This window comes from Danio rerio, chromosome 18 (genome assembly GCF_052040795.2).
Source record: "Danio rerio strain M-AB ecotype USA chromosome 18, GRCz13ab, whole genome shotgun sequence".
NCBI classification, from domain to species: Eukaryota; Metazoa; Chordata; class Actinopteri; order Cypriniformes; family Danionidae; genus Danio; species Danio rerio.
The window spans coordinates 44,101,766-44,126,051 of NC_141038.1; the positions used below are offsets into that span (position 1 = coordinate 44,101,766).

Below are 24,286 nucleotides of genomic sequence, written 5' to 3' on the forward strand. Positions count from 1 at the left end.
AGCTGATCCACAACACACACAAAAAGTCAAATGACTGAGAAGGCATGTGGACATAACACAAAATCTAAATTTAGTAATTTTAGCATGTCAAAGTCAAATTTGTGCAAAATATATTTTCCCAACAGCAAAATTGTGGCTGGTGAAAATGGTAAGTTTCTAGTAATGATGGTTAACTACTAGCCACAGTGGCTGGTAATCAAAAAAGTTAATGTCAAGCCCTGATTATAAGATTTGTAAAGGAGTCAAAACAACTCTCTACTAGCTGGGATTCCAGCTAACTCTATCAAGCCTCTTCAACTGCTCCAGAATGCAGCAGCACGAGTGGTCTTCAATGAACCTAAACGAGCACATGTCACTCCGCTGCTAGTCCGTTTGCACTGGCTGCCAGTTGCTGCTCGCATCAAATTCAAAGCTCTGATGTTTGCCTACAAAGTGACTTCTGGCCTTGCTCCTTCTTATCTGCTCTCGCTTCTGCAGATCTATGTGCCCTCCAGAAACTTGCGTTCTGTGAATGAACGTCGCCTCGTGGTTCCATCCCAAAGAGGGAAGAAATCACTTTCGCGAACGCTCACGCTCAATCTGCCCAGTTGGTGGAATGAACTCCCTAACTGCATCAGAACAGCAGAGTCACTCGCTACTTTCAAGAAACGACTAAAAACTCAACTATTTAGTCTCCACTACACTTCCTAATCTGCAATTGCCTCTCTGAATATCACACTAACTGTACAAAAAAAAAAATACTAATACTTCCCTTCTTAGACTTTACAGACTTGAAACTTGCCTATAGCACTTATTCATTGTTGCTCTTGGTTGTGTAAATTGCTTCCTTGTCCTCATTTGTAAGTCGCTTTGGATAAAAGCGTCTGCTAAATGACTAAATGTAAATGTAAATGTAAATGTAAGTGCTATGAATTAATCTGTTACACACAAACAACTCAAGTATCTTCTGCAAGAAGACTCTTTTTTTGTAAACCTATAATCCAAACAGGTAAAGTCAGTAAGAGTATATTTGACATTTCTGCCCTTATTATGGTCATATCTTAAAATAATGTCCTGTTTTGGTTTATTTAGGTCAGGGGTGCCCAAACTCGGTCCTGGAGGGCCGGTGTTCTGCAAAGCTTAGTTTCAATCCCAATCAGACACACCCAAGCTAGCTAATCAAGCTCAGTAGGCTTTCTAGAAACATCCTTGCAGGTGCTTTGAGGCAAGTTGGAGCTAAAATCTGCAGGGCACTGGACCTCCAGGACAGAGTTTGGGCAACCTTGATTTAGATACATTTGGTCAAATTCATATTTCAATAAAACCAAGTTTCAGTCAAGCTCAGATGGCAGCATTTATGCTTATTTAAATGAACTGCTGCACTCACACTAGTTTGTTTCAGTCAAAACAAACCAGTCAAGTATAAAAACACCTATAAAGTATGATGAAAGTCATCAAGAATAAATGATGTAAGAATTGACAGACACAAAAGAATGTGATTAATGGAAAGGGAGAGAGAGCGAGCAGGTGCTTTTAACACGTAAAGCCAAGATGTTTTGCAAGAGAATGCCGAGATGACAGAAAAAAAAAAATTCTGAGTTCTGGCACCTGAAATTGTTGTGTAATTCAAAACTCTTTCCAAGGCTAAGCTGATGTGGTGTTAAGATAAAACGTTAACAGTTATGGCTCATTACCGTTTACTGCTAAAATAAAGGACATGTCTCTAAGACAGATAACTATGAGTGATGTGGCTGAACCAATGTTTTTGTTTGCACGGGAAAGGTTTCGTTTAAATTGCAGTAAGACTCTTGGCTGTCTCTTTTCCTTGTGTGCTGGAACAAGCAACTTGAGACTAAATGATTTCCATGACTGCCAATCACAGAACTAGCATATAAAGTGCTCACCAGCTCAACTACATCTGTTTGCTTGAAAGACAGACTCCAGATATGGAATTCCTGCACATGTGTGTAGCGTTCATCTCGTATAGCCATTAAGAGTGGCTGAAGGCTGGGCAGAAGAGTATCTGAAGGCTCCAGCTCTGGAACTGACAGCGTTATCTATAGGGATTGAAGATGGACAAAAACAAAGAATTATTAATGAAATATCCAGCCATTGATTAACAGGTACGTTTTTAATAAATATGTCAATGATCATGCGATTTTATTTGACCCCAACGCCCTTGCCCCAACCAAATAATAAAATCCTGAACAGAATATTTCACACGCAGAATGATAAGTCTGTCAAGGATTGTAACATCAATTTCATGACAGACAAACAATAAATAAATTCATTAATACAACTTTTAAACACAAAAGCTAAGGATGGGGAAATCCCATTGGTTCCCACACATCATGAGACCAAACATTGTAACATCTCCAACACAGCCTCATTCTGAAAACATAGCCCTATATACTTCTGAAATCGCGAATTACAGTATGTAGCCAGAGGAACATATGGCTGCATTTTGTCTTTACCAAACTGAATGTGAAATCCTCAGCTTTAAAATGTTGCACACTTCTTTTTGATTGCCACCTGTCTATTAGTCCCAGCGATGAAGTGTTATTTCTCCAAACAAAGCTAATCACTGAAAATTATACCAAATAAGTTCAAATGTTGTATTTCTTCAATGACAAAATAACATGCTGCAAATCAGGGACATGAGCTTATTCATTTTCATTGTTTTAAAGAATTTTTCATTCGTAAAACTTTAAATTTTATTCTAAAACATGAAAAATTAATCTATGACCTCAAACCTGGCTATGGGCCTGACCACTTGGTAGCTAGCTATTTTTTTCTTTTTTTTTTTTTGATGATCACATTATATAACTAAACAACTTTACTGTTTAATTTGTTTTTGTTTCTTACAAAAAACAAACATAACTAAAAAACACCGGCTGGCCTTACTTCAAGTTTTATCCTTAAACATGGATTTTTTTTGCAGCGGTGTAGACATCAATGGGCCTGTGCACTTGGTAGCTAGCTAGTTTTTATTTAGACTATGATTAAGACGACATAACTAGAAAACTTGTTATCTTTCTTTTTTTTATTATGTTTCCTTTTAGGGCTGCACAATATAAAAAAAATTACTATATTTTATTGTAATATATAATATAAATTATATATTTAAAATAATAATAATAATAATTCCTTACATGTATATAGTGCTTTTCTAGACACTCACAGTGCTTTACACATTCATTTTTTTATGGAGATTCACAACCAATGTGCAGCATCCACAGCCATATTGACCAAATAATCACCACACACGAGCTGATTGGTGGAGATGAAGCCAATTATGATATGAGGATGGTTAGGAGGCCATGATGGACAGCGGGAAAATTTGGCTAGGATGCCAGGGTTAAACCCCTACTCTTTTTCAAAGGACATCCTAGGATTTTTAAGGACCACAGAGAGTCAGGACCTTGCTTTAATGTCTCATTTGAAAGATGGCGCTCAGTGAACAGTTTAGAGTCCCATCAATATACTGGCGTGTTAGGATCCACACCGACCACAGGTTGAGCAACCCTGCGAGGCTAAGAAAAATGCTTTTATTACCTTATTTTCTCTCATTTCCAGTCCAAATATAAAAAATTCTTAGAGCAAACAAAATATTGTTTTGTTTTCACCATCACAAGAAATTAGTCAAAATTTAAAGTGTTTCCTCTTAAAACAAGCTAAAGTATCTGTCAGTGGGGTAAGTGAAATACTCTTGTCTTCGCTTTAAAATGTAGATATTTGTACTAGAAACAAGAGAAAAATTTGAGGTGAGATTTTGTTTTGTATAAATCATAATAAATGTATAAATACAGTGATTAAATGCAATTCTGTAGCTCCTGCTTAACTATAATTCAGACTCAACATTGAACATTACAATGCGTTTTACAATGTGTTTTGACCCTGCCTTGTGTTATCGCTTTGATTTATTGCTGCCTGTACTGACCATTCGCCTGTTCTTCAAGCACAATTTGGGATTGCTCTGCATGTACCTGTTTGACCCTGTTGACCGTTGCATGTCTTTTCATTCTCCTAAAGAACCTGCATTTGGATACGCACTCCTTTGTCCAGCGTCCCCTCACATAACAGATATATTGTGTTGCCTACTTCCTTTGCAAGGAAGTGAAGCCTGATATCAGTGTACTGTAGCTGTCTAATGATATATCATAGTTGTCATATGGTTCCAGGTTGAACAATGTGTTCAAGTTCCTTGAATGCAGGGCCACCATGGAGTTCTTGAATGTGTGTTGCTTAAAAATGCTGTCCATCTTGGGATATGCCTGATGACTAAGTGCTGTTGAATGCACCTCTTTGCTGTGTTTCAGACTGATGGACACGCTCTGATGACCTGATAAGTCCCCCTCGGGACTTCATCTCAGTGAAGGTGTGTCCAAGCTCTTCTTGTGAAAATACGGCACTCCAGTGATTCTTCACAGCTGTTCTAACTATAAATCTAGCTACTAACAGAAATGGCTTGGGATGTATGTTTCTGTGTTCTCTTCTGTTTCAGGATGTGTGTTGTTTGCTTTGTCGAAATGGCAACACAGTATCAGGTGTTGCCTTTAGTACCACTGCTTTCGATGGCATGTCTTACTACTGTTCTCTTGAATTCTGACTTAAATTGCCCTACCTTTAGATTAAAGCTACATCCATTAGCTGAATGGCAGCTTAAAGTCAGCAAGGACTGTAACTAGGTGTTGGTGCTTCCACATACACTTACTGGACACTTTATTAGGTACACCAGTCCAACTGCTCGTTAACGCAAATTTTTAATCAGCCAATCACATGGCAGCAACTCAATGCATTTAGGCATCTAAACATGGGCTGCGTCCAAAACCACCTACTACTCAGTAGGTACTGCATTTGAATTTAAACATACTAATCGGCCGTAAAAAAAGTATGTTCTACACAGTATGAATGTGAGAAGAATGGAATTTGGACGTACTACATCTGGCATTTTGTCATGGTCACATGACCTACCTGCGTCAGTTGCGTCGCTTCACTCTTATTCATGAATTCTTTCTCAGGGCATAATGGGATAGCGCAGCGTGCATGGGATGGGCACTTCAGAATCTCGCCGGAAGTAGTCATCTGGGTACTTCTCGCATACTGATTTTCGAATTCAATGAATTCAGACATGCTGCTCGGCTCGCATACTGATTTTATCGAACTATATAATATGGAAGCATGCGTTTTGGTTGCAACCATAGTCAAGATGATCTGCTGCAGTACAAACTGAGCATCAGAATGGGCAAGAAAGATCATTTACGTGACTTTGATTGAGACGTGGTTGTTGGTGCCAGATGGACTATTCTGAGTATTTCAGAAGCTGCTGATCTACTGGGATTTTCACGCACAACCATCTCCAGCTTTTACAGAGAATGGTCAGAAAAAGAGAAAATATCCAGTGGGGGAAGTTATGTTGACACAAATGCCTTGTTGATGCCAAAGGTCAGAGGAGAATGGTCAGACTGGTTCTAGCTGATAGAAAGGAAACAGTAACTCAAACTAAACTAACTCAAACTTAAGTAGAAGATGGGAAAAATAATGCCTGGTGTGTTAAGTCTTGATTTCTGCTGCGACATTCGGATTGTAGGGTCAGAATTTGGCATCAACAACATGAAAGCATGAATCCATCCTGCCTTGAATGGTTCAGGCAGTTGGTGGTGTAATGGTGTGGGGGATGTTTTCTTGGCACACTTTGGGCCCATTAGCACCAATTTAGCTTTGAGTCAATGCTACAACCTAAGTATTGATGCTGACCATGTCCATCCCTTTATGACCAAAGAGTACACTGTAAAATTAGTTATTTTATTTTTTTCTGGCAGGAAAAATAGCAAAATAACGGCTGTTAAGTTACAGACATTTACTGTAAAATAACAGATAGCAAATTACAGAAATTTACTGGAAATTTAAATTTAAGAAAATTTCTGTAATTTAAAGTCTGTTATTTTATGGTAAATGTCTGTAATTTAACGGCCATTATTTTACTTTTTTTCCAGCACCCTATATAGCTGCCAACAATATACAATAATAGATTTTTTTTTCTGATGGTTACTTCCACCAGGATAATCTGCCATGTAAAAAAGTGCCAATAATCTCAGACTGGTTTCTTGAACATGACAATACGTTTTCTTGCCTGTTGCCATAAGGCATCCATTAATCCCTCCTTCAGTTATGGACTTTTGAATCTCTTAGAAATAGGATTTCTGGAGTTCATCAAATGAAAATTTCAGTCAAAAATTTCCAAGAATTTGCAAACTGGGGGAGCTGCGGGTGTTTCCCACATGAGAGATATGCCACACTCAAGCTTATGGTCGACACAGCAGGGTTTACCTAAGGTTTTAACCTGCCTATATGCTGCGCTTTATCTTTTTGCAAACTGTTTTTTTTCAGAGGTTGACACTATTTGTCTTTATATGGAATAGTATGTTTAAAACAATCAAACATTTCATTCCTTATTCTCATGGAAACTGGAAAACAATGAATCTTTTGCAATAAAATAATGCTGTCTTTATGTTAGGCCAACTAGCTTGTCAAATTAGGAAAACTATCAATTTAATTTAATTAGCAAAAATATAATAATAAAAAGATAACACTATACATATTCCAATATTTTCAACATTTTTTAAATTCACTTTTCATTTAGAAATGTATAATGTTTAAAACTATTATATAATGCTTTCATTAACAAGCTTAAGCTATTATTATTTTAATGACGTGATTTAGGATTGTGCAAAAGAAAAATAAGCAGGGGAAATCGCTTTTGGCTTCTTGCTATTTTTTTTCTCTTTGTTTTGGTTTTCTGTTCACAATAGAAAGAAAAGTCGGTCTGGAACGTCATGTCAAACTAATTAATTTATAACAAACATTTATTTTTGGGGGTGAACTATGAAGGTAAATCCGTTGCGAAACTCGAGAGCTTGCAAATGTAAATGTGAGCACTTGTGATAATAATATTTGTATGTGTAGGTTGAAATGTACACTTACAGCTCTGATGTGAACAGCTGAAATCCTCGATTTGCACACACACACAACAACCCACACACTTGTGTTTTAAATTGGAAGTTGCAGATTAATAGTTGTGTATTTGTAAAATGTCATTCACAAATACAAAGTGACAGACACACGTGTGCAAGGCAAATTTGATTGCATCTTTGCTCTACAACCACAGGTCGGCACTCACAACCTCTCAGATTGGTCAGTACAACTACAAATCTCCCGCGCTCTGACTTTTGCAACACATCTCCCGCGATCTCTGTAGCAGAACTCATCTGTGCACTGGCAGATGCAGAGGCGTGAGCAGCGCGGGGCGGGGGAGGGGCGGGGCAGGTGTAAAGCTGTTTGATTGGCTGAAGCCTGACCAATGAACAATGCCAGCAGCCAACAGGACTGAGGTGCAAAATAATAATTTCCCACGATTATTTCATTAGTTAGGGTTTATTTAAACTCTTTTCTGAAGAGATTCTTGTTAAAAATCATAAATTCTACTGTAATGTACATACCAGTAAAAGAGCAGCAAAGCCAGTTTATTGGCTACAGCCAGCCAATGAGATGGGGCGTTTCTGTTTGTCAGCACACAGGGCAGCTCACGTTGTTGGAGGCCTCGAGCAATCAGAGGGTAAGTTAAGATTTTTTAATAATTATCTATATGTTCAATACTGTTAGCTAAGCTAAGGACTGTGCTGGGTGCTTCTCTTGTTTGTTTCTTATATAAGAAAACAGTTATGAGTTATCTAGGAGCTGCTTTCAATCATGTTATATGGTTCTAAAGATACGATTCAACCCACATGAAATAAGAAGTTGTAATAGCATTTATAGTAAACAATATTACGTTTTTGAACCATACTAACTATAATAAACTGTATTATACTGTATATTTTGCAGTATCTACAACTTTGTTAATGAATGCAACAGCACACTGTAGTATTAACTAGCATGAACTTTAATGAATTGAAGTATATTTACACACACGCACACATTAATAGCAATTAAAAATAACACTAGGCGTTTCAGTTTCTTACAGATCATACCGGTTTTTGTTATTATAACCTGCATCATATCTATCTATCCATCTATCTGTTTACATGTTTGTGTACAGTGTGTCCTTTATGTCACTTTTTTAATTATGAAAGTTACTACCTTTATTTCTCAGTTTCCTGTAAGGATGGAGTGACAGGAGAGATCAGGATGTTTCAAGTCGATGAGGAACTCAGAGAAGCTGCATAGCTTGAAAAGGATGTTATTTATGCTAAAGATGACATGATGATCCAGCTCATCTACAAACACTTCAAAATAATTCAGATCATTCAAGAGGAAGCCGACCATTTATTTTCTCTTTTTACCTGCCAAGATGACTACAGATTTGAACAAAACACACACTCACCCACACACAACTTTTATTTTGATAATTGTTTAATGTAGTATTTTTACACTTTACTGTAAGGCAGGGGTGTCAAACTCAGTTCCTGAAGGGCCGTAACCCTGCACGTTTTTAGTTGCAACCCTGCTTCAAAACACTTAAGTGAAAGTTTCAAACAAACCTGAAGGACTCAATTAGTTTGATCAGGTGTGTTTAATTAGGGTTAGAACTAAACTTTGCAAAGCTGCAGCCCTCCAGGAACTGAGTTTGACACCTGTGCTGTAAGGGAATGTAATTTGTCAAATAAAATTTACAGTCCAAATAAGTGTAGCGCAAATGTCTAGTTACTTGTATTGAAATATTTAAGGGTTTTTCCTTGTTCGTAATGAGATGGAGGTGGTAAATCCAACTTCATCATTACCCATCAAATGTTATCTCCTCTTTAATCCTTTGCTCAAGCCTATACTAATGGTCAGAAAGCAAGCCATTGTGTAAAGCTGGTTGATGCTCGCTGTAATAGAGAGAGATGATGACTGTTCAGCTTATGTTGCTTAACCCTGCAGATGAGATGCTCAAAGTGGACCCTCTGCCGAGCGATGGACACTGTCTCCCTCACCTAGTTGCTCTTCCTTTGAACACACATATCATGTTGAAGGATGCAAGTTGTGGACCTAAATCAGATGTAATGCATGTAGATGTATAAATTAGAAAGAAATGAAACTGCTTTAAAATGTATTAGGTTTTACATATAAAGTATACTTCAATTCATTAAAGTTCATGCTAGTTAATACTACAGTGTGCTGTTGCATTCATTAACAAAGTTGTAGATACTGCAAAATATACAGTATAATACAGTTTATTATAGTTAGTATGGTTCAAAAACGTAATATTGTTTACTATAAATGCTATTACAACTTCTTATTTCATGTGGGTTGAATCGTATCTTTAGAACCATATAACATGATAGAAAGCAACTCCTACATAACTCATAACTGTTTTCTTATATAAGAAACAAACAAGAGAAGCACCCAACACAGTCCTTAGCTTAGCTAACAGTATTGAACATATAGATAATTATTAAAAAATCATAACTTACCCTCTGATTGCTCGAGGCCTCCAACAACGTGAGCTGCCCTGTGTGCTGACAAACAGAAACACCCCATCTCATTGGCTGGCTGTAGCCAATAAACTGGCTTTGCTGCTCTTTTACTGGTATGTACATTACAGTAGAATTTATGATTTTTAACAAGAATCTCTTCAGAAAAGAGTTTAAATAAACCCTAACTAATGAAATAATCGTGGGAAATTATTATTTTGCACCTCAGTCCTGTTGGCTGCTGGCATTGTTCATTGGTCAGGCTTCAGCCAATCAAACAGCTTTACACCTGCCCCGCCCCTCCCCCGCCCCGCGCTGCTCACGCCTCTGCATCTGCCAGTGCACAGATGAGTTCTGCTACAGAGATCGCGGGAGATGTGTTGCAAAAGTCAGAGCGCGGGAGATTTGTAGTTGTACTGACCAATCTGAGAGGTTGTGAGTGCCGACCTGTGGTTGTAGAGCAAAGATGCAATCAAATTTGCCTTGCACACGTGTGTCTGTCACTTTGTATTTGTGAATGACATTTTACAAATACACAACTATTAATCTGCAACTTCCAATTTAAAACACAAGTGTGTGGGTTGTTGTGTGTGTGTGCAAATCGAGGATTTCAGCTGTTCACATCAGAGCTGTAAGTGTACATTTCAACCTACACATACAAATATTATTATCACAAGTGCTCACATTTACATTTGCAAGCTCTCGAGTTTCGCAACGGATTTACCTTCATAGTGAACTAACGTTACTCCATATTTATTCGTGCAGCTTTCTACAGCTTATTGAACTGATTAGCAAGCTTAATCGTTTTGAAAATAACCGTTCAGTTTCCATCTTGTTTTTTTATGATCAGTTTCACTGTGTAAAGTACCTTCCTGAGAGGTTGCTGTGTGTCGATATGGTGAAGGATGTCCAGTTTGAGCTCCGCACTGGGGCTGCTGTTGGTCTGCAGGCAGTGATGCTCGTATCTCCCCAAGAGCGCGCTGAGTTGCTGCGCCGCTTCACTCGACGCTCCTCCACCAGCAGACTGAGCCTTTCGCATTGTGAGACTTATTAAAAACGAGAGAGTTAATAAATTTATTCATTAAAACACTATGTTAGATTGACTCCTGACGAACTAAAAGCATGTAAAGTTATACATGCTTGTTGACAACTTTGTTAGCGACTCTCCACTGTTACTGTAGCAACAGCAAAATGTCAACAACACTTGTCAATTTAGATCCTCCCTCGCGCCAATTGAAGTTGCTCATGAAATACAAAAAGAAAGAGAAGAACATGTCAGGCGAATCAGTGGTTAGCACTGTCGTCTCATAGCAAGAAATTCGCCAGTTCGAGTGCCGGCTGTGTCAGTTGGCATTTCTGTGTGGAGTTTGCATGTTCGTGTCGGTTTCCTCCGGCTGCTCCGGTTTACCCCCACAGTCCAAACGTAAAGACATGTAATGTTAGTGTAGGTGAATTTATTTACCGTAGTGTATGAATGTGTGTGAATTAGTGTGTATGGATGTTTGCTAGTGATGGATTACAGCTGGTAGGGCATCCTCTGCATAAAATAAGCTGGATAAGTTGTTCATTCCGCTGTGGTGACCCCTAATAAATAAGGGGACTAAACTGAAAGAAAATGAATAAATAAATGAAAGAACATGTAAAGTCCCTGAGTTTGTGAAAGCCAAACAGCACATAATACTGATTCAAAGAACAATAAAGAAAGAAAGAGATTAATGCAAATAATTAAACAAACAAAAACGCATAAAAAAATTTTGATGAATAAATAAATTAAATGAAAAAGAAATCAAATGAAATCGATATAAACTCAACCCCCAAAATATCCAGAAATAAATGTTATTAAAGGGATAAAAATGCAAATAAATGAAAATTTTATAAAAAATTTATTTAGAAATTTAAATTCTATGATGTTTAATTCATTATTAAGCCTCACAAACCTGCTTGAGTACATTGTTATCATTGTACTTTTGTTCTGCTGAACACAAAAGAAGATATCTTAAAGAATGTTGAAAACCTGTATTGCACAGACTTCCATAATAGCAATTGGACATCAATGGTAGGTTTTTACCATGCTTCAAATGATATATATATATATATACCCTGCTGAAAAATCCAGCTTAAACCAGCCTAAACTGGTTGGCTGGTTTTAGCTGGTTGACCAGCCTGGTTTTAGAGGTGTTTTGGCCATTTCCAGGCTGGTTTCCAGCCATTTCCAGCCTGGTCTTAGCTGGTCAGGCTGGAAAATGACCAGCCAAATCCAGCTAAAACCGGCTTGACCAGCCTGGTTTAAGTTGGATATAGCTGGTTTTGGCTGGACTCCCAGCTTGGCTAGGGTGATCAAGCTGGTCTTAGCTGGTCATCTCCCAGCCTGACCAGCTAAGACCAGGCTGGAAATGGCTGGAAACCAGCCTGGAAGTGGCCAAAACCCCTCTAAAACCAGCCTAGTCGACCAGCTAAAACCAGCCAACCAGCCTAGGTTTTAGTATATATAGTATAATATATATATATTGAATAAATGAAATAATTTACACTGAATGTGGGCACTGCTCTGTGTATTACATTCGATCAGAACTAATGATTGTTCAGTGTAAACTTTTAATTTTGTCATGAATTTTCTTTGGGTTGATCATAGCCTTTTCTGTGAAACTTTGAAAGAGATTACCCTACACATCATAGGGTTAGTCACTTGGGAGTCAGGATACTACAAAACAACCAAAAAAAATCATCAATGACATTATTCTGTGTTAAGATTTATAAATAAGGCCTGTTTTTTCTATATATTTTGATTTTGATTTAATTAAATTCAGTATATTGTTAAGACAGACTTTAAAACATTATCTGTCTCGCATTTTTGAGCTTGGTCAGCAAAAATGGGCCAGTCAAACTTATTCATTCATTCATTCATTCATTTTCTTTCTCTTTTTTTGGAGCCGGATAGCGAGGGCAGCGGCCTCAGGAGAGAACCCCAAGATTCTCTCTCCCTAGACACTTCTCTTCCAGGGGTTATTCCAAGACATTCCTAGGCCAGCCAAGAGACATAGTCAACCCAGACTCATTCGGATTATGTACTGCTATATATATTTCTGGAGAGCGCCAAATGGGTCCCAGGAGGTACGTTCTTTGAAGTTTCTGTTTTTGCGAATCTACCAGAGGCTGCTGTCTACACTTTTTCAGATCTGATATTTCTCTTGCGAGTGCCATTAGTGCCTGCTATTCTCACATAAATCCACCAGAGGCTGCTGTCGATTGAATGACTGACTGATCGACTGACCCACCCTCCTCCTTCCCTAAACCCAACTAATAGTGTTTTCAAAAGCACTGATTGACCTGACCACCCACAACAGAAATATTTTTAGGGGACCCAAAAACATGACGGACCCTGCTGAGAAATGGATGTGTTGTTATGTCGTGTAGTCAGGATATTAAAATAAACGAAAAACAGCTCACCTTTCAAAGACCACCAATCACTTCACTGAGCAACCGTCACGGCATAATAACACATATCTCAGCAGGGGTCTCCTCTGGCCAAACTTCTTGTGCAGAGCTACAGTCTTGGCGCTGGAGGCTGGAGAACGCTAGATGTCCATCATGGAGATGCTGCAGGTGTGAGTAGGTCATCGGTGGGTGTTCAGGCTGGCCCACGAGATTAATACGAAGACTTGCCTACACTGAGTCTTTCAAAGGAATTAGTCTCATAGTCACCGCTCCTCCATGACTGCCACAGCATCTGCTCAGGATACGACCTGGTCCAGGATTATGGATACCTTAGCACAGTGGTTCTCAAAGTGGGGGTCGGGACCCCCTGGGGGGTCGCGGGACAATGACAAGGGGTCGCTTGGTGATATCCAAAACTCAAATAAATTTTATTAAACTATTAGAATTACCATATTTTATTCATAACCGACAGAATATAGTTAATAGTTGCATTAAAGTAACAGCAACATAAAAATAACAATCAGTCATCAGCCTTTAATTTCAAAAGCAAAATGTAATTAAATCCATAAATTACTTTAAAAAACATTATATGGCTAATAGACTATTGCATTTTTGTGTTGTCAATAAGCTCATGTTTATATTTGCCTATAGTTGTGTCTGCAACGTTTACATATTTACAGTACAACCACCTTGAAAAATAGGGGGTCGCGAGCCAGTGATATGATTATTTTTGGGGTCGCGGCCTGAAAAGTTTGGGAACCCCTGCCTTAGCATGATCTTTTCTTCTTCCATTGTATTATAATTACTAACTGTACTGTCTATCCCTGGTGAATGTTACGTGATGTGGTGATTTTGCACAGGAGGCTTTTGATTGTGATTTGCAGGGTGGGAAGAACAGTAGGTTTTCAGTGCTATCAGGTAACATTAACATTTTTCTATTGCACCTTTAAATATTATGCTTATTCGCTCACTGTTAAGGTAAAAGGGTCTTCAACATCCAGTGCATAGCAGAGGTCAGGCTCTTCTTCTGGCACTGGCTCCAACATGGCCTCTTTAAACATTGCCTCTTTTGCAAACTGATGATCATTCTGGAAGATGTACAGTGGTTCCTCGGGTCGATTAGTCAGCCTGATCTCATGAGGAAATGTAACTATTTTATGTGTTGTCAGTTTAGTTGTTGAAAATTTGTCAGTTTGTGTTGAAAATGTACGATTTAAAAGGGAGGCCTGGCACCCAACCCCACCCCAAAAGGCTGATTTACACTTCTGGGTCAAACGCACGCGTATGCTATGGCGCAGCCTACGCGTCAACGCATAGCCCTACGCCATGGCTGTCGGCGTCGCTGACGTGCACCTCTCAAAAAATTTAACTATACGTCGCAACGACGCATACCACAAGCTTTGTGATTGTTTGGCTTGACAGCGCTGACGAGTCTGGGTGGGACCGAGAGCCGAGCCGAGAGTCCCATGAAGGAGAAGTTTTGTTTAGTGTTTACCTCATAGTTAAAGTTGTTGCACGTCTGCCAGTTCCTGCCACAAAATGAGCGAGTTTGAGCCACTTTTACATCCCGGAAGCGTTCAGAAAGAACAAAACACAGGCAAAGAAACTCGACACAGAGACTCATCAACACCTCACTGCCAACTAGCGTTTTGAAAGTATTAACGCAGACCAACAGAGACAGCGTACAGAAGTATAAATGCACGGCTACGCGCATTGCATGCGCCGTTGGTTATGCCGGTCACTTAACGCAGAAGTATAAACCAGGCTTAAGCCTAACCGTCATTGAGGAATGAGCAAATCATACTAAATTGCAGAAATAAGATCGTATGAATTCTTATGAACTAGCCACCACATCAAAAAGTTACGAATTGCCATGAGATTGTGTTGGATCAGTGGGTGTTAGCACTGCAGGCAGGTATGAGGTATAGCAGGTCTTCTAGAAAGAGACTGAGATATGGTGGGTGAGTCATTATGTGTGAGTGGCAGGGCAAGTTTAGGTCAAAAACACTCTCTGGTAGTATCTTTTTATTAGAGGGAACATCTCTGTCCCTCTGAAACCTGTAAGTAGTGGCTTCCTTTTCCCAAGCTTGGCAGAAAACAGAAAAACTCTGCTTTTGGGAGCCCCTGGACTGTCATTAGTCTGGTCCACTTCCTCTCCTCTTTAACCCAGTGATCTTTCAGACTTTTAAAGAATGATTTATCTGCAGAGCATGCTGGGGTGCGGAGGGTAGCACATGATGTTGACATTCCTGCTCTTCATAAGGCTCAGGAATTTGATATTATAAACATGACTGCTGTGCCCATCTTAAAGGAGAAGATTGAATCTGGGATCCTCTTTAGGGCATGTATGCTGGAACATCTGAGCCATTCCAAAAAAAAAAAAAAAAAAAAAGGTCAGAATTATCTATTCATTCGTAGATGCCATTACAGATATAATGTTTGAAAAATGATGTTTTGAAAATGACAGAGGCATATGTGTCCTTTTTCACAATGGTGATGATTGCCTAGCTTGTCAGATAACTTATATTAAAGAAAACAGATCTTAAAAACAGGGCATCATGGTGGCGCAGTAGTGCTGTCGCCTCACAGCCAGAAGGTCGCTGGTTGGCTCAGTTGGCAGTTCTGTTTGGAGTTTGCATGTTCTCCCCGTGTTCGCGTGGGTTTCCGCCAGGTGCTCCGGTTTCCCGCACAGCCCAAAGACATATGGTACAGGTGAATTGGGTAAGCTAAATTGACCGTAGTGTTTGTGCGTGAATGAGTGTGTATGGATGTATCCCAGTGATGGGTTGCAGCTGGAAGAGAATCTGCTGCATACAACTTATGCTGGATAAGTTGGTGGTTTATTCCGCTGTGGCAACCCTTGATTAATAAAGGGACTAAGCCCCAAAAAATGAATGAATGATCTCGGAAACCTTCCTCACTTTCCTTCCTTCTGCTTAGTTCCTGATCTGACAGGGGTCACCACAGTGAAATAAACCTCTAATAACTCTGGCATAGGTTTTATGAAGCAGATGCCCTTTCAGCCGCAACCCAGAACTGGGAAACACCCATACACTCTCTCATTCCCACACATTCTCCCAACCAAGAGGAAACCCACAGCAACACAGGAGAACATGCAAACTCCACACAGAAACGCCATCTGGCTCAGATTGGACTTGAACCAGTGACCTTCTTGCTGTGAGGTCACAGTGCTGCTAACCAAATAGGTAACACTTTATAATAACTACACACTATGAATCATTTACTACGCATTAGCATCTAGTAAATTCATTATCTGTAAAGCATTAACTCTACATTAATAAGCGTTAGTAAGCAGTTTATAATTGCAGCTACAAATGCTCTGCTCTTGACTTACACCCACATTTTAATTGTGCTTAACAATTGTACTTTCATACTTTGTTTATAATTTGTTTTTCATTAGTAAATGAAGAATTGCATTATTTACAAACCATTTGCATTCAAGAGTAGTTGGTGGTTATTAAGATTTTTCAGTTAGTAAATGATTAATAAACAATTGAAATCAACACTTACATACATTATTATTCAGGCATATATTAATGGTTCCTATATATGTTAATGAATGCTTTATTAACTCAACTTCATGCAGATTTGTGACCTTATCTGAAGTGAGGACTATTCATGCTTTATAAATCCCTTATAAATGACATTTAAATAACAGGTGTCAAAATACAACATAAAACTGGATAAAACAACATCAATATAATAATTTAACAATATAATAAGAAGCAATGTTTAAGCTGTATATTAACATTATTTAAGATAAGGTTCAATTTTCATTTGAAGTACAGTTTCATTTGTTTATCTTTAAACGAATATGATTAAATAAAGTCGTTTATGTAAGTTTTCCTGTTTAGAATTAACTGAGCCTTTAATTGTCATTTATAAGGGATTTATAAAGCATAAATAGTCCTCACTTTAGATTAGGTCACAGAAGAAGTTGCAAAGTTACATACAAACAAACTAAAAATATATTTGTATTTTAACATATGCAATAATGACATATATTAATAACATAAATATTTTCTTTCAGTACGATGAACCATCAGAATTTTCGCTTAAACTTAACTAATAAAATTTGTAGATATGCATTTTAATCCGCATATTATTTTCCAGCAACCATCAAGACATTGTTAATTTTTCTTTATAAATTGATCGTATTATTGAGATTGGATATGTCAGGCCACTCACCTTGCTGTTTTCTGTCAAGTTGCAAAATGAGACTTGCCCATCCCCTTTAGCATTCCCAGACCAATCAAATTATTTGGTAAATGTCAAGACTGTTATGGAAACTGTTTGAAATTCTTTCCAGTCTTTGGCTGTTAACTTTTTAAGAGTTGAGACATTTAAAACCTTAAATTGCCCGTTTTACTGGATGGCTCAATTTACCTTAAAACACCCTAATCAAAGTAGGCTCTCAGGTAGGTCAGATACACTAAAAATAAAAGGCTATATATATATCACACCATACAGCCATATCGCACTGCTACGAGTGTGATATTGCTCATATATATATATATATATATATATATATATATATATATATATATATATATATATATATATATATATATATATATATATATATATATATATATATATATATATATATATATATATATATATATATATATATATATGTATATATATATATATATATATATATATATATATATATATATATGTATATATATATATATATATATATATATATATATATATATATATATATATATATATATGTATATATATATATATATATATATATATATATATATATATATATATATATATATATATATATATATATATATTTATATGAGCAATATCACACTCGTAGCAGTGCGATATGGCTGTATGGCAATATATAGCAATATCGCACTGCTACGAGTGTGATATTGCATTTATACAACAGTTTGAGGACATAATTGTGTGTAAATATTGATCTAAAATTGTCTGATGAAGAGCCATGCTCAAACCATTACATGTTTTCTTACAGCCTTTTTAATTGAATAAATTAGCATTTTTGGAGATTTGGAGTTGCCACCTTTAGAATATATAATCGTGGATATAAAAAAGAAAATCAAACATGGAGGGTTTTTTAAAACCCTTTTGTATGAGGAACTACTTTCTTCCCTCATTCTTCACATCTGCTGCTGATATCAGAACAGAAGGAATCGTTGCTACTTCACAAACGCCACTTTAGTGGTAGTATTTGAATCTCTAGCGTAATGTCTAAAGTGATGACAAAAAAAGCTGATTTTGCTCACATTTTAAGATTATAAGGCTGAATGGCATGAAATGGCATCAGTCTGCATATATTTCCTAGTTTTTCTTTGCTGCAATAATTAATCCCAAAAAGGCCAGAGCAAAGCAAACACTACCAGATTACTATGGTATAAATACAGCACTACAACATACAAAAGAGAGGGGCTGACTTAGAATGTTATTTACCTGTTTTACAATGATTTGATCAACTGTAGGTTTTCCCCCCAAGAACGTATTATGCAGTCTCTGTCACCATCTTGAGGTAATAGATCATAAATCTTATAAAGATTTAAAATAGCCACTATCCTTATAAATAAACTTCATATATGCAATCTAAACAACTACATTCTTGCCTAAAGAAGCTTCAAAAGTACATTATGTTGTCTAACAGCAGCAATATTTGTTAAACTGTCATGAGCTTATTCCTCTACTTGTCATCTTGTCATGTGGGCGGAATAATACACAAGGGTGAAGAGGCTGTATGAGTGCTGTTAATGCAGAATATATATATATATATATATATATATATATATATATATATATATATATATATATATATATATATATATATATATATGTCTGTAAACATTTTTTTAATATTTTAAATTATGAAAATAAACATGGGTTATGAATGTGACAAAAAAAAGTTTACAGTTGTCTTACACTGAAAAAAATTATTCAAAGATGATTCCTTGGATTTACTAATTTTTTTTTACGTTAAGTGGTTCTAAACAATTTATTTGTGTTGAATTTAAACAAACAAATTAAGTTGAACATTATTAAACTTAATTTGTTTGTTTAAATTCAATACAAATAAATTGTTTGCAACAATTCTGCATGCAACACTTTTTTCAGTGTACAGCATAGAACATACCTAGTAGAAATTCTGTAAATTAAACTGCACAACCCAAAAGAAACCATGATAAGCAAAAAGATAAGAGTTGGCTCACTATAGAACAAATGCGATTAATTTTATTTGATTTTACTTTTTTGTATATATGAGGAAAAAGCTTTGTTATGGATGTGACATCTCTCTTTTATGGATGTGACGGATGTTAAATTGCCGCTTGTGTGAATTTGGTAAATCAAATATAATTGTTTAAAAACATTGACAGAGACATTTTTTAGTGTTTTTAAAGCACTGTAAAATACAAGCCAAAACAAAAAACGAAAACTACATTTTTTTTTCATGGCAAGGTTGACATTTGCATGGAATTGCCATAAAAAAAATTTAGTTTTCATTTCTTCGTTATTTTTTTATTTTTATTTTTTTAGGCTTGTATTTTACATTGCTTTAAATACTAAAAAAATGTCTCTGTCAATGTTTTCAAACAATTATATGTGATATATATACTTGAAGTCACACAAGTGGCAATTTTACATCCATCAAAATTTTTTTTTACAATTTTACAAACTCATTCATCATTCATTCATTTTCTTGTCGGCTTAGTCCCTTTATTAATCTGGGGTCGCCACAGCGGAATGAACCGCCAACTTATCCAGCAAGTTTTTACGCAGCGGATGCCCTTCCAGCCGCAACCCATCTCTGGGAAACATCCACACACACATTCACACACATACACTACGGACAATTTAGCCTACCCAATTCACCTGTACCGCATGTCTTTGGACTGTGGGGGAAACCGGAGCACCTGGAGGAAACCCACGCGAAGGCAGGAAGAACATGCAAACTCCACACGAAACGCCAACTGAGCCGAGGTTCGAACCAACAACCCAGTGACCTTCTTGCAGTGGGGCGACAGCCTCGCCCAATTTTACAAACTAACGGCCATTAAATGACAGAAATTTATCAGAAATTTAAATTTAAGGAAATTTCTGTAATTTAACGTCCGTTATTCTACGGTAAATTTCTGTAATTTAACGGTCGTTGTTTTAGACGTTATTTTATTTTAATTTTAAAATTAAGATATTTATTACTGTGTATATAATATAATATATATAAAATCTCTACAAAAATATAATTGCATGAAAATCTTAGTAAATAGTAAAGAACTAAAGTTATTTGTATAAGTGAATACATTTTTATTAAAATACAATTCTTCTAAACAATGTTTTTTTTTTTTGTTTGTCATATAAAGTATACTTAGTCCACATTCTTTAAAGTAGTAAATGTATTTTCTTGACCCTGAAACACTTTTTGAAATATATTATGGTATATGCAGGTAGAAATTACATATAGCCCTATAGTCTATTTTGTATTTTTTAGATTAAAATATATTTAAGTATGTAAAAAATAAAACAAGTACGGATAAAAGGAGTTATTTCTAGTGACATGAGGGAGAATAAATAATGACTGCGTTTTCATTTTCAGGTCAGCTAATCACTTGAATATGTTCTTTTGCAATCAAACATTTGTGGTAATTTATGGGGTGTCGGTGGCATGTTGTATAACAGATTAAAAAAGTTTATCCAGACCAAACCTTTGGTATGTTACACAACATTCAGTAAACTCAATAGTTTCAAAAATCAAATGGTGTCTGTGGTTACCATGCAAAATAAAACTCACTAGGCCAGGTTGAAGGGTGTTAAGCGGCTCTCGAATGAAAGCAGGACCACCATCAGTCGGAGCTGTAATAACAGCATGATTTGGCAAAACAGAAATAGCAAATGATCAAGAGCATGTTTGTGCTCTGCAAAGGATTTTGTTTACAACATCAAAACAGGCAGTCACACACATTTCTAAATTCAGTGGCCAATTAGAGGTGTTCAAATTAGTCATCGCTCAAAATGACAGATGGTTTGTCTTCAGTGCTGAGTTCTGCGCACTCGCAAATCATCTCATTATAACAGACACAGTAGAAACACAGTGTAAGTAAGCCTGTGTGTCGTAAACAGACACAGCAGGACAACTTTACAAATGCTGTGACCAAAACAATGAATACCATAGCCATTTAAAAGCGCAGAAGAGTGCATTGCTATTAACATTATTGAAAGTAAAAAACGGAGAAAATTATATTATTTTTCAACACAGGCTCATAGTGAAACATACCACCGTATGCATTTCTGGCAGAGATGGTAAAAGTACAAACATCCTTTACTTAAGTAGAAGTACAAATACTCACGTTTATACCGACTCTGGTAAAAGAACTGACTATACTTTTGTACTTAAGTAAAAGTAAAGAAGTACGGCCTCAAAACTGTACAGGTATCACTTTATAATAAATACACACTATAAATCATTTATTAAGCATTAGCAAATAGTGAATTCATTATCTGTTAAGCATTAACTCTACATTAATAAATGTTAGTTAGCAGTTTATAAATGCAGCCACAAATGCTCTGTTCTTGACAAAACCACATTTAAAATGTGCTTAATAATTGCATTTTCATACTTAGTAAATTATTAATTTTTCATGAACAGAAGACTTGGTAGAGTCCACTTAAATTTGTAAAAAAAAATTAAGTTAGCTTAATTAATTTTTGTTGGGACAACATGAAGGGATTGTGTGGAACCGAGCATTTTTATACAGTGAACACTAGTATAAAATGGTAACAAAATCAGTGATTTTTATAGTTCTACTCCATAAGGTTTTTCAAGATGCAATGTTATTAAACTAATTTGAAATCTGTTTTTGACACATGTCTGGTAACTGGTGTTATAAGCTGGACTTTGTGCATTCTAATTTATTTAAACCGCAAATATCAATACCGTGAAAAGCAAATTACATGTGTGATATAAAAATAATACACTTTCTCAACTCATATTTGACACCTTTTGATTCAGTTGACCGTCCAGGCTCTTGTGGCAACCCACAGGAGACAATAACACTGTCTTTATTAGATTGGCTGTTTCCCAGTCTGAACTCTGGAGACTTGCTCACCCCACTGCATCCCTTCAGGGGCTGGAATTGAAAATCAATTTCGATTTTGGAATCTCTAATACCGTAGACCTTAGCTAATACACCATGTCTGAACAGCAAACAGTTAGCTTTGACTCTTGTGACCACTGTTTCTCATTTGCGATACATTCAGAGAATTCCATCACAACATGTATTCTTCCAAACCATGCATCATGGGGAAAAATATGTGAATATTAAATCCATATTTGGCTTTTACTTTATATTAGGTGGCCCTAAATAATATGCACTTAAACTTTTTAAAAATGTACTTATTGTCTGAATTCATGTTTTTACCTTGTACTTATGATTGAATAAAAACCTGCATGTATAATTACATCTGTAATGAATTAATTTAATTACACTATTGACCAACCCTTACACCTTAACCTTAAACTTACACCTTAATAGTAAGTACGTTGTGCAAGTACATAGTAGTTAAGGTTATTGACAACTTTTTGCTTAACATCTCCACAAGTCTGTGAGGTTTGTGATCATATACTTTTATCAAGAAGAGAAGTATTTCTCAGCTGGATACTATTTTGAAAAATTGCCAACTCTGAGTTCCTACTTTGACCTTGCACTAATACTATACATTCAGGATGCATGAATTTTCAGTGGTAGGTGTTTGTTCTCGCAGAATAAAACCTGACAGGCTTGTTAGCAGGAGGACATTATCCATCCCAGGCTCATTCTGAAAACGTACCCCGGTATATATTTCTGGAGAGCGCCAAATATGTCCCAGGAGGTAGGTTTACTTGCAGTTTTTGTTTTCGCGAAACCACCAGAGTCCGCTATACGCTTTTTCAGATCTCAAATTTCTCTCGCGAGTGCCATTATCACCTACTCTTCTTGCGTAAATCCACTCGAGACCACTGTTGATTGACTGACTGACTGATCAACTGACCCACTCTCCTCCTTCCCTAAACCCAACTGATAGTGTTTTTTAAAAGCACAGATTGACCAGTGCCCACCCACTTCTCTAAACCCAACAGTCAGTTTTCATAAGCAATCCAGAAATAGAAAAGTGCCCGTGGGAGAACATGCAAACTCCACACAGAAACGCCACTGACCCAGCCGAGGCTCAAACCAACAACCTTCTTGCTGTGAGGTGACGGCACTACCTACTGCGCCACCGTGTGGCCCTTACTTTAGAAAATGCAGCATAAATTTGTCCCATTTGACGTTTTAGATTTCTTTTAAACACATGGAGGTGCTGCTTGTCAATCAGACAACGCTTCTATGTTTATTCTTGCTGTCAATTGCCCGTAAAAAAAACCCCGCTGTGAGTTTGAAACTTTAACTGCAGAGTCAGATTTGTCCTCAGAGTAAGATTTTGGCAATTTAAACCAAAATACACAATGACATTTGATCAAACATATCTACAATGATAGGGAATATGGTTACTTGCTGAGTTACTAGCCCCTTTCACACATACAGACCTTCCTGGAAAATTACCGACAATTTTCCGGAAAGGTTGTATGTGTGAACAGGTCCTTTTTGAAAATACCGGTAAATTCGTTCTGGCTATTTTCCGGAAAGAGAAGTTGTAACATAACCGGCAATTTGCCAGAACGCAGAAGGAATTTGCCAGAACGCAGAAGGAAGATTGCCGGAATAAGCGCGTGCACGTCTAGAACGTGCTGACGTGAGACGTCTGCTTTAGCCAATCACAACAGTCAGACGCATTTACGTCCGCTTGTTTATGAGAATAAAAGCCTTTGAATATTTTTCCAGACACATTTAGCTGCTAGAAGTTAGTCAGATCACGTTTAAATGTTCTTCTTAATGCCAACTGTGTACATAATCATCGATGAGATGCTTATGATAAGCCGTTGTTTGTTTACCTTCAAACTTTGCATGTGCCAGTTAAACAGCCTGTGAGCGCCAGCACACGCACATTTTATGAACATCCCGACATGCGAAAGTGATCCTGCGAAAGTTGTTCACAATATTGATCATCCACAGAGTTTGTAATTTAGTCAAATGTTTACAAATACAAGCGCAGCCGTTTAAAGCTCATTTGTGGTGAATGATGTCAGAATTTACCGGTATTTTGGAATGGATGTGTGAATGCTCTTTTCCGGAAAATGTCCGTACTGTCCTCGCCTGTGTGAACAGCGCTTTTTTGAATATACCGGTAAAGTCGTTCCGGAAATTTTCCAGATATTTACCGGTATCATTGTGTGAAAGGGGCTATTAACACACAGCAATACTACACAAAGAAAGGATGAACTAAGAAGTAGGCCCACACAAAATCTGCGAACGCAGAATTCT

General features: G+C 36.9%; 3 protein-coding genes and 2 long non-coding RNA genes across 10 annotated transcripts in view; 2 read left to right on the forward strand and 3 right to left on the reverse strand.

Moving 5' to 3' along the window:
- LOC101886500 (uncharacterized) overlaps positions 1-10,602 on the reverse strand; it is a 52,451-nt gene extending 41,849 nt beyond the window's left edge. For all 5 annotated transcript variants that reach the window (XR_015515225.1, XR_015515226.1, XM_087293390.1 and 2 more), the window contains exons 1-2: positions 10,300-10,602; positions 1,884-2,036 (exon numbers count right to left, since the gene is read on the reverse strand). Coding sequence is in view for 3 of the 5 variants with exons in the window: in XM_087293390.1 (XP_087149516.1) it covers positions 1,884-2,036; positions 10,300-10,470 (324 nt within the window). In the remaining 2 variants the exon portion in view is untranslated. The remainder of the gene's footprint in view (positions 1-1,883; positions 2,037-10,299) is intronic.
- Positions 1-24,286, reverse strand: part of grk7b (G protein-coupled receptor kinase 7b) — an 845,646-nt gene that overhangs the window by 44,685 nt on the left and 776,675 nt on the right. The window lies entirely within an intron of this gene.
- Positions 1-24,286, reverse strand: part of rasa2 (RAS p21 protein activator 2) — a 241,741-nt gene that overhangs the window by 12,770 nt on the left and 204,685 nt on the right. The gene's annotated exons all lie outside the window — the stretch shown is intronic.
- LOC147839810 (uncharacterized) lies at positions 4,054-11,139 on the forward strand. 2 transcript variants are annotated; one of them, XR_015515251.1, is made up of 2 exons: positions 4,054-6,857; positions 10,164-11,139. It is a non-coding gene; the product is annotated as an uncharacterized LOC147839810 (long non-coding RNA). The 2 variants fall into 2 exon arrangements; XR_015515250.1 differs by having other exon boundaries at positions 5,125-6,870.
- LOC147839811 (uncharacterized) lies at positions 7,320-9,125 on the forward strand. The gene is made up of 2 exons (XR_015515245.1): positions 7,320-7,594; positions 8,129-9,125. It is a non-coding gene; the product is annotated as an uncharacterized LOC147839811 (long non-coding RNA).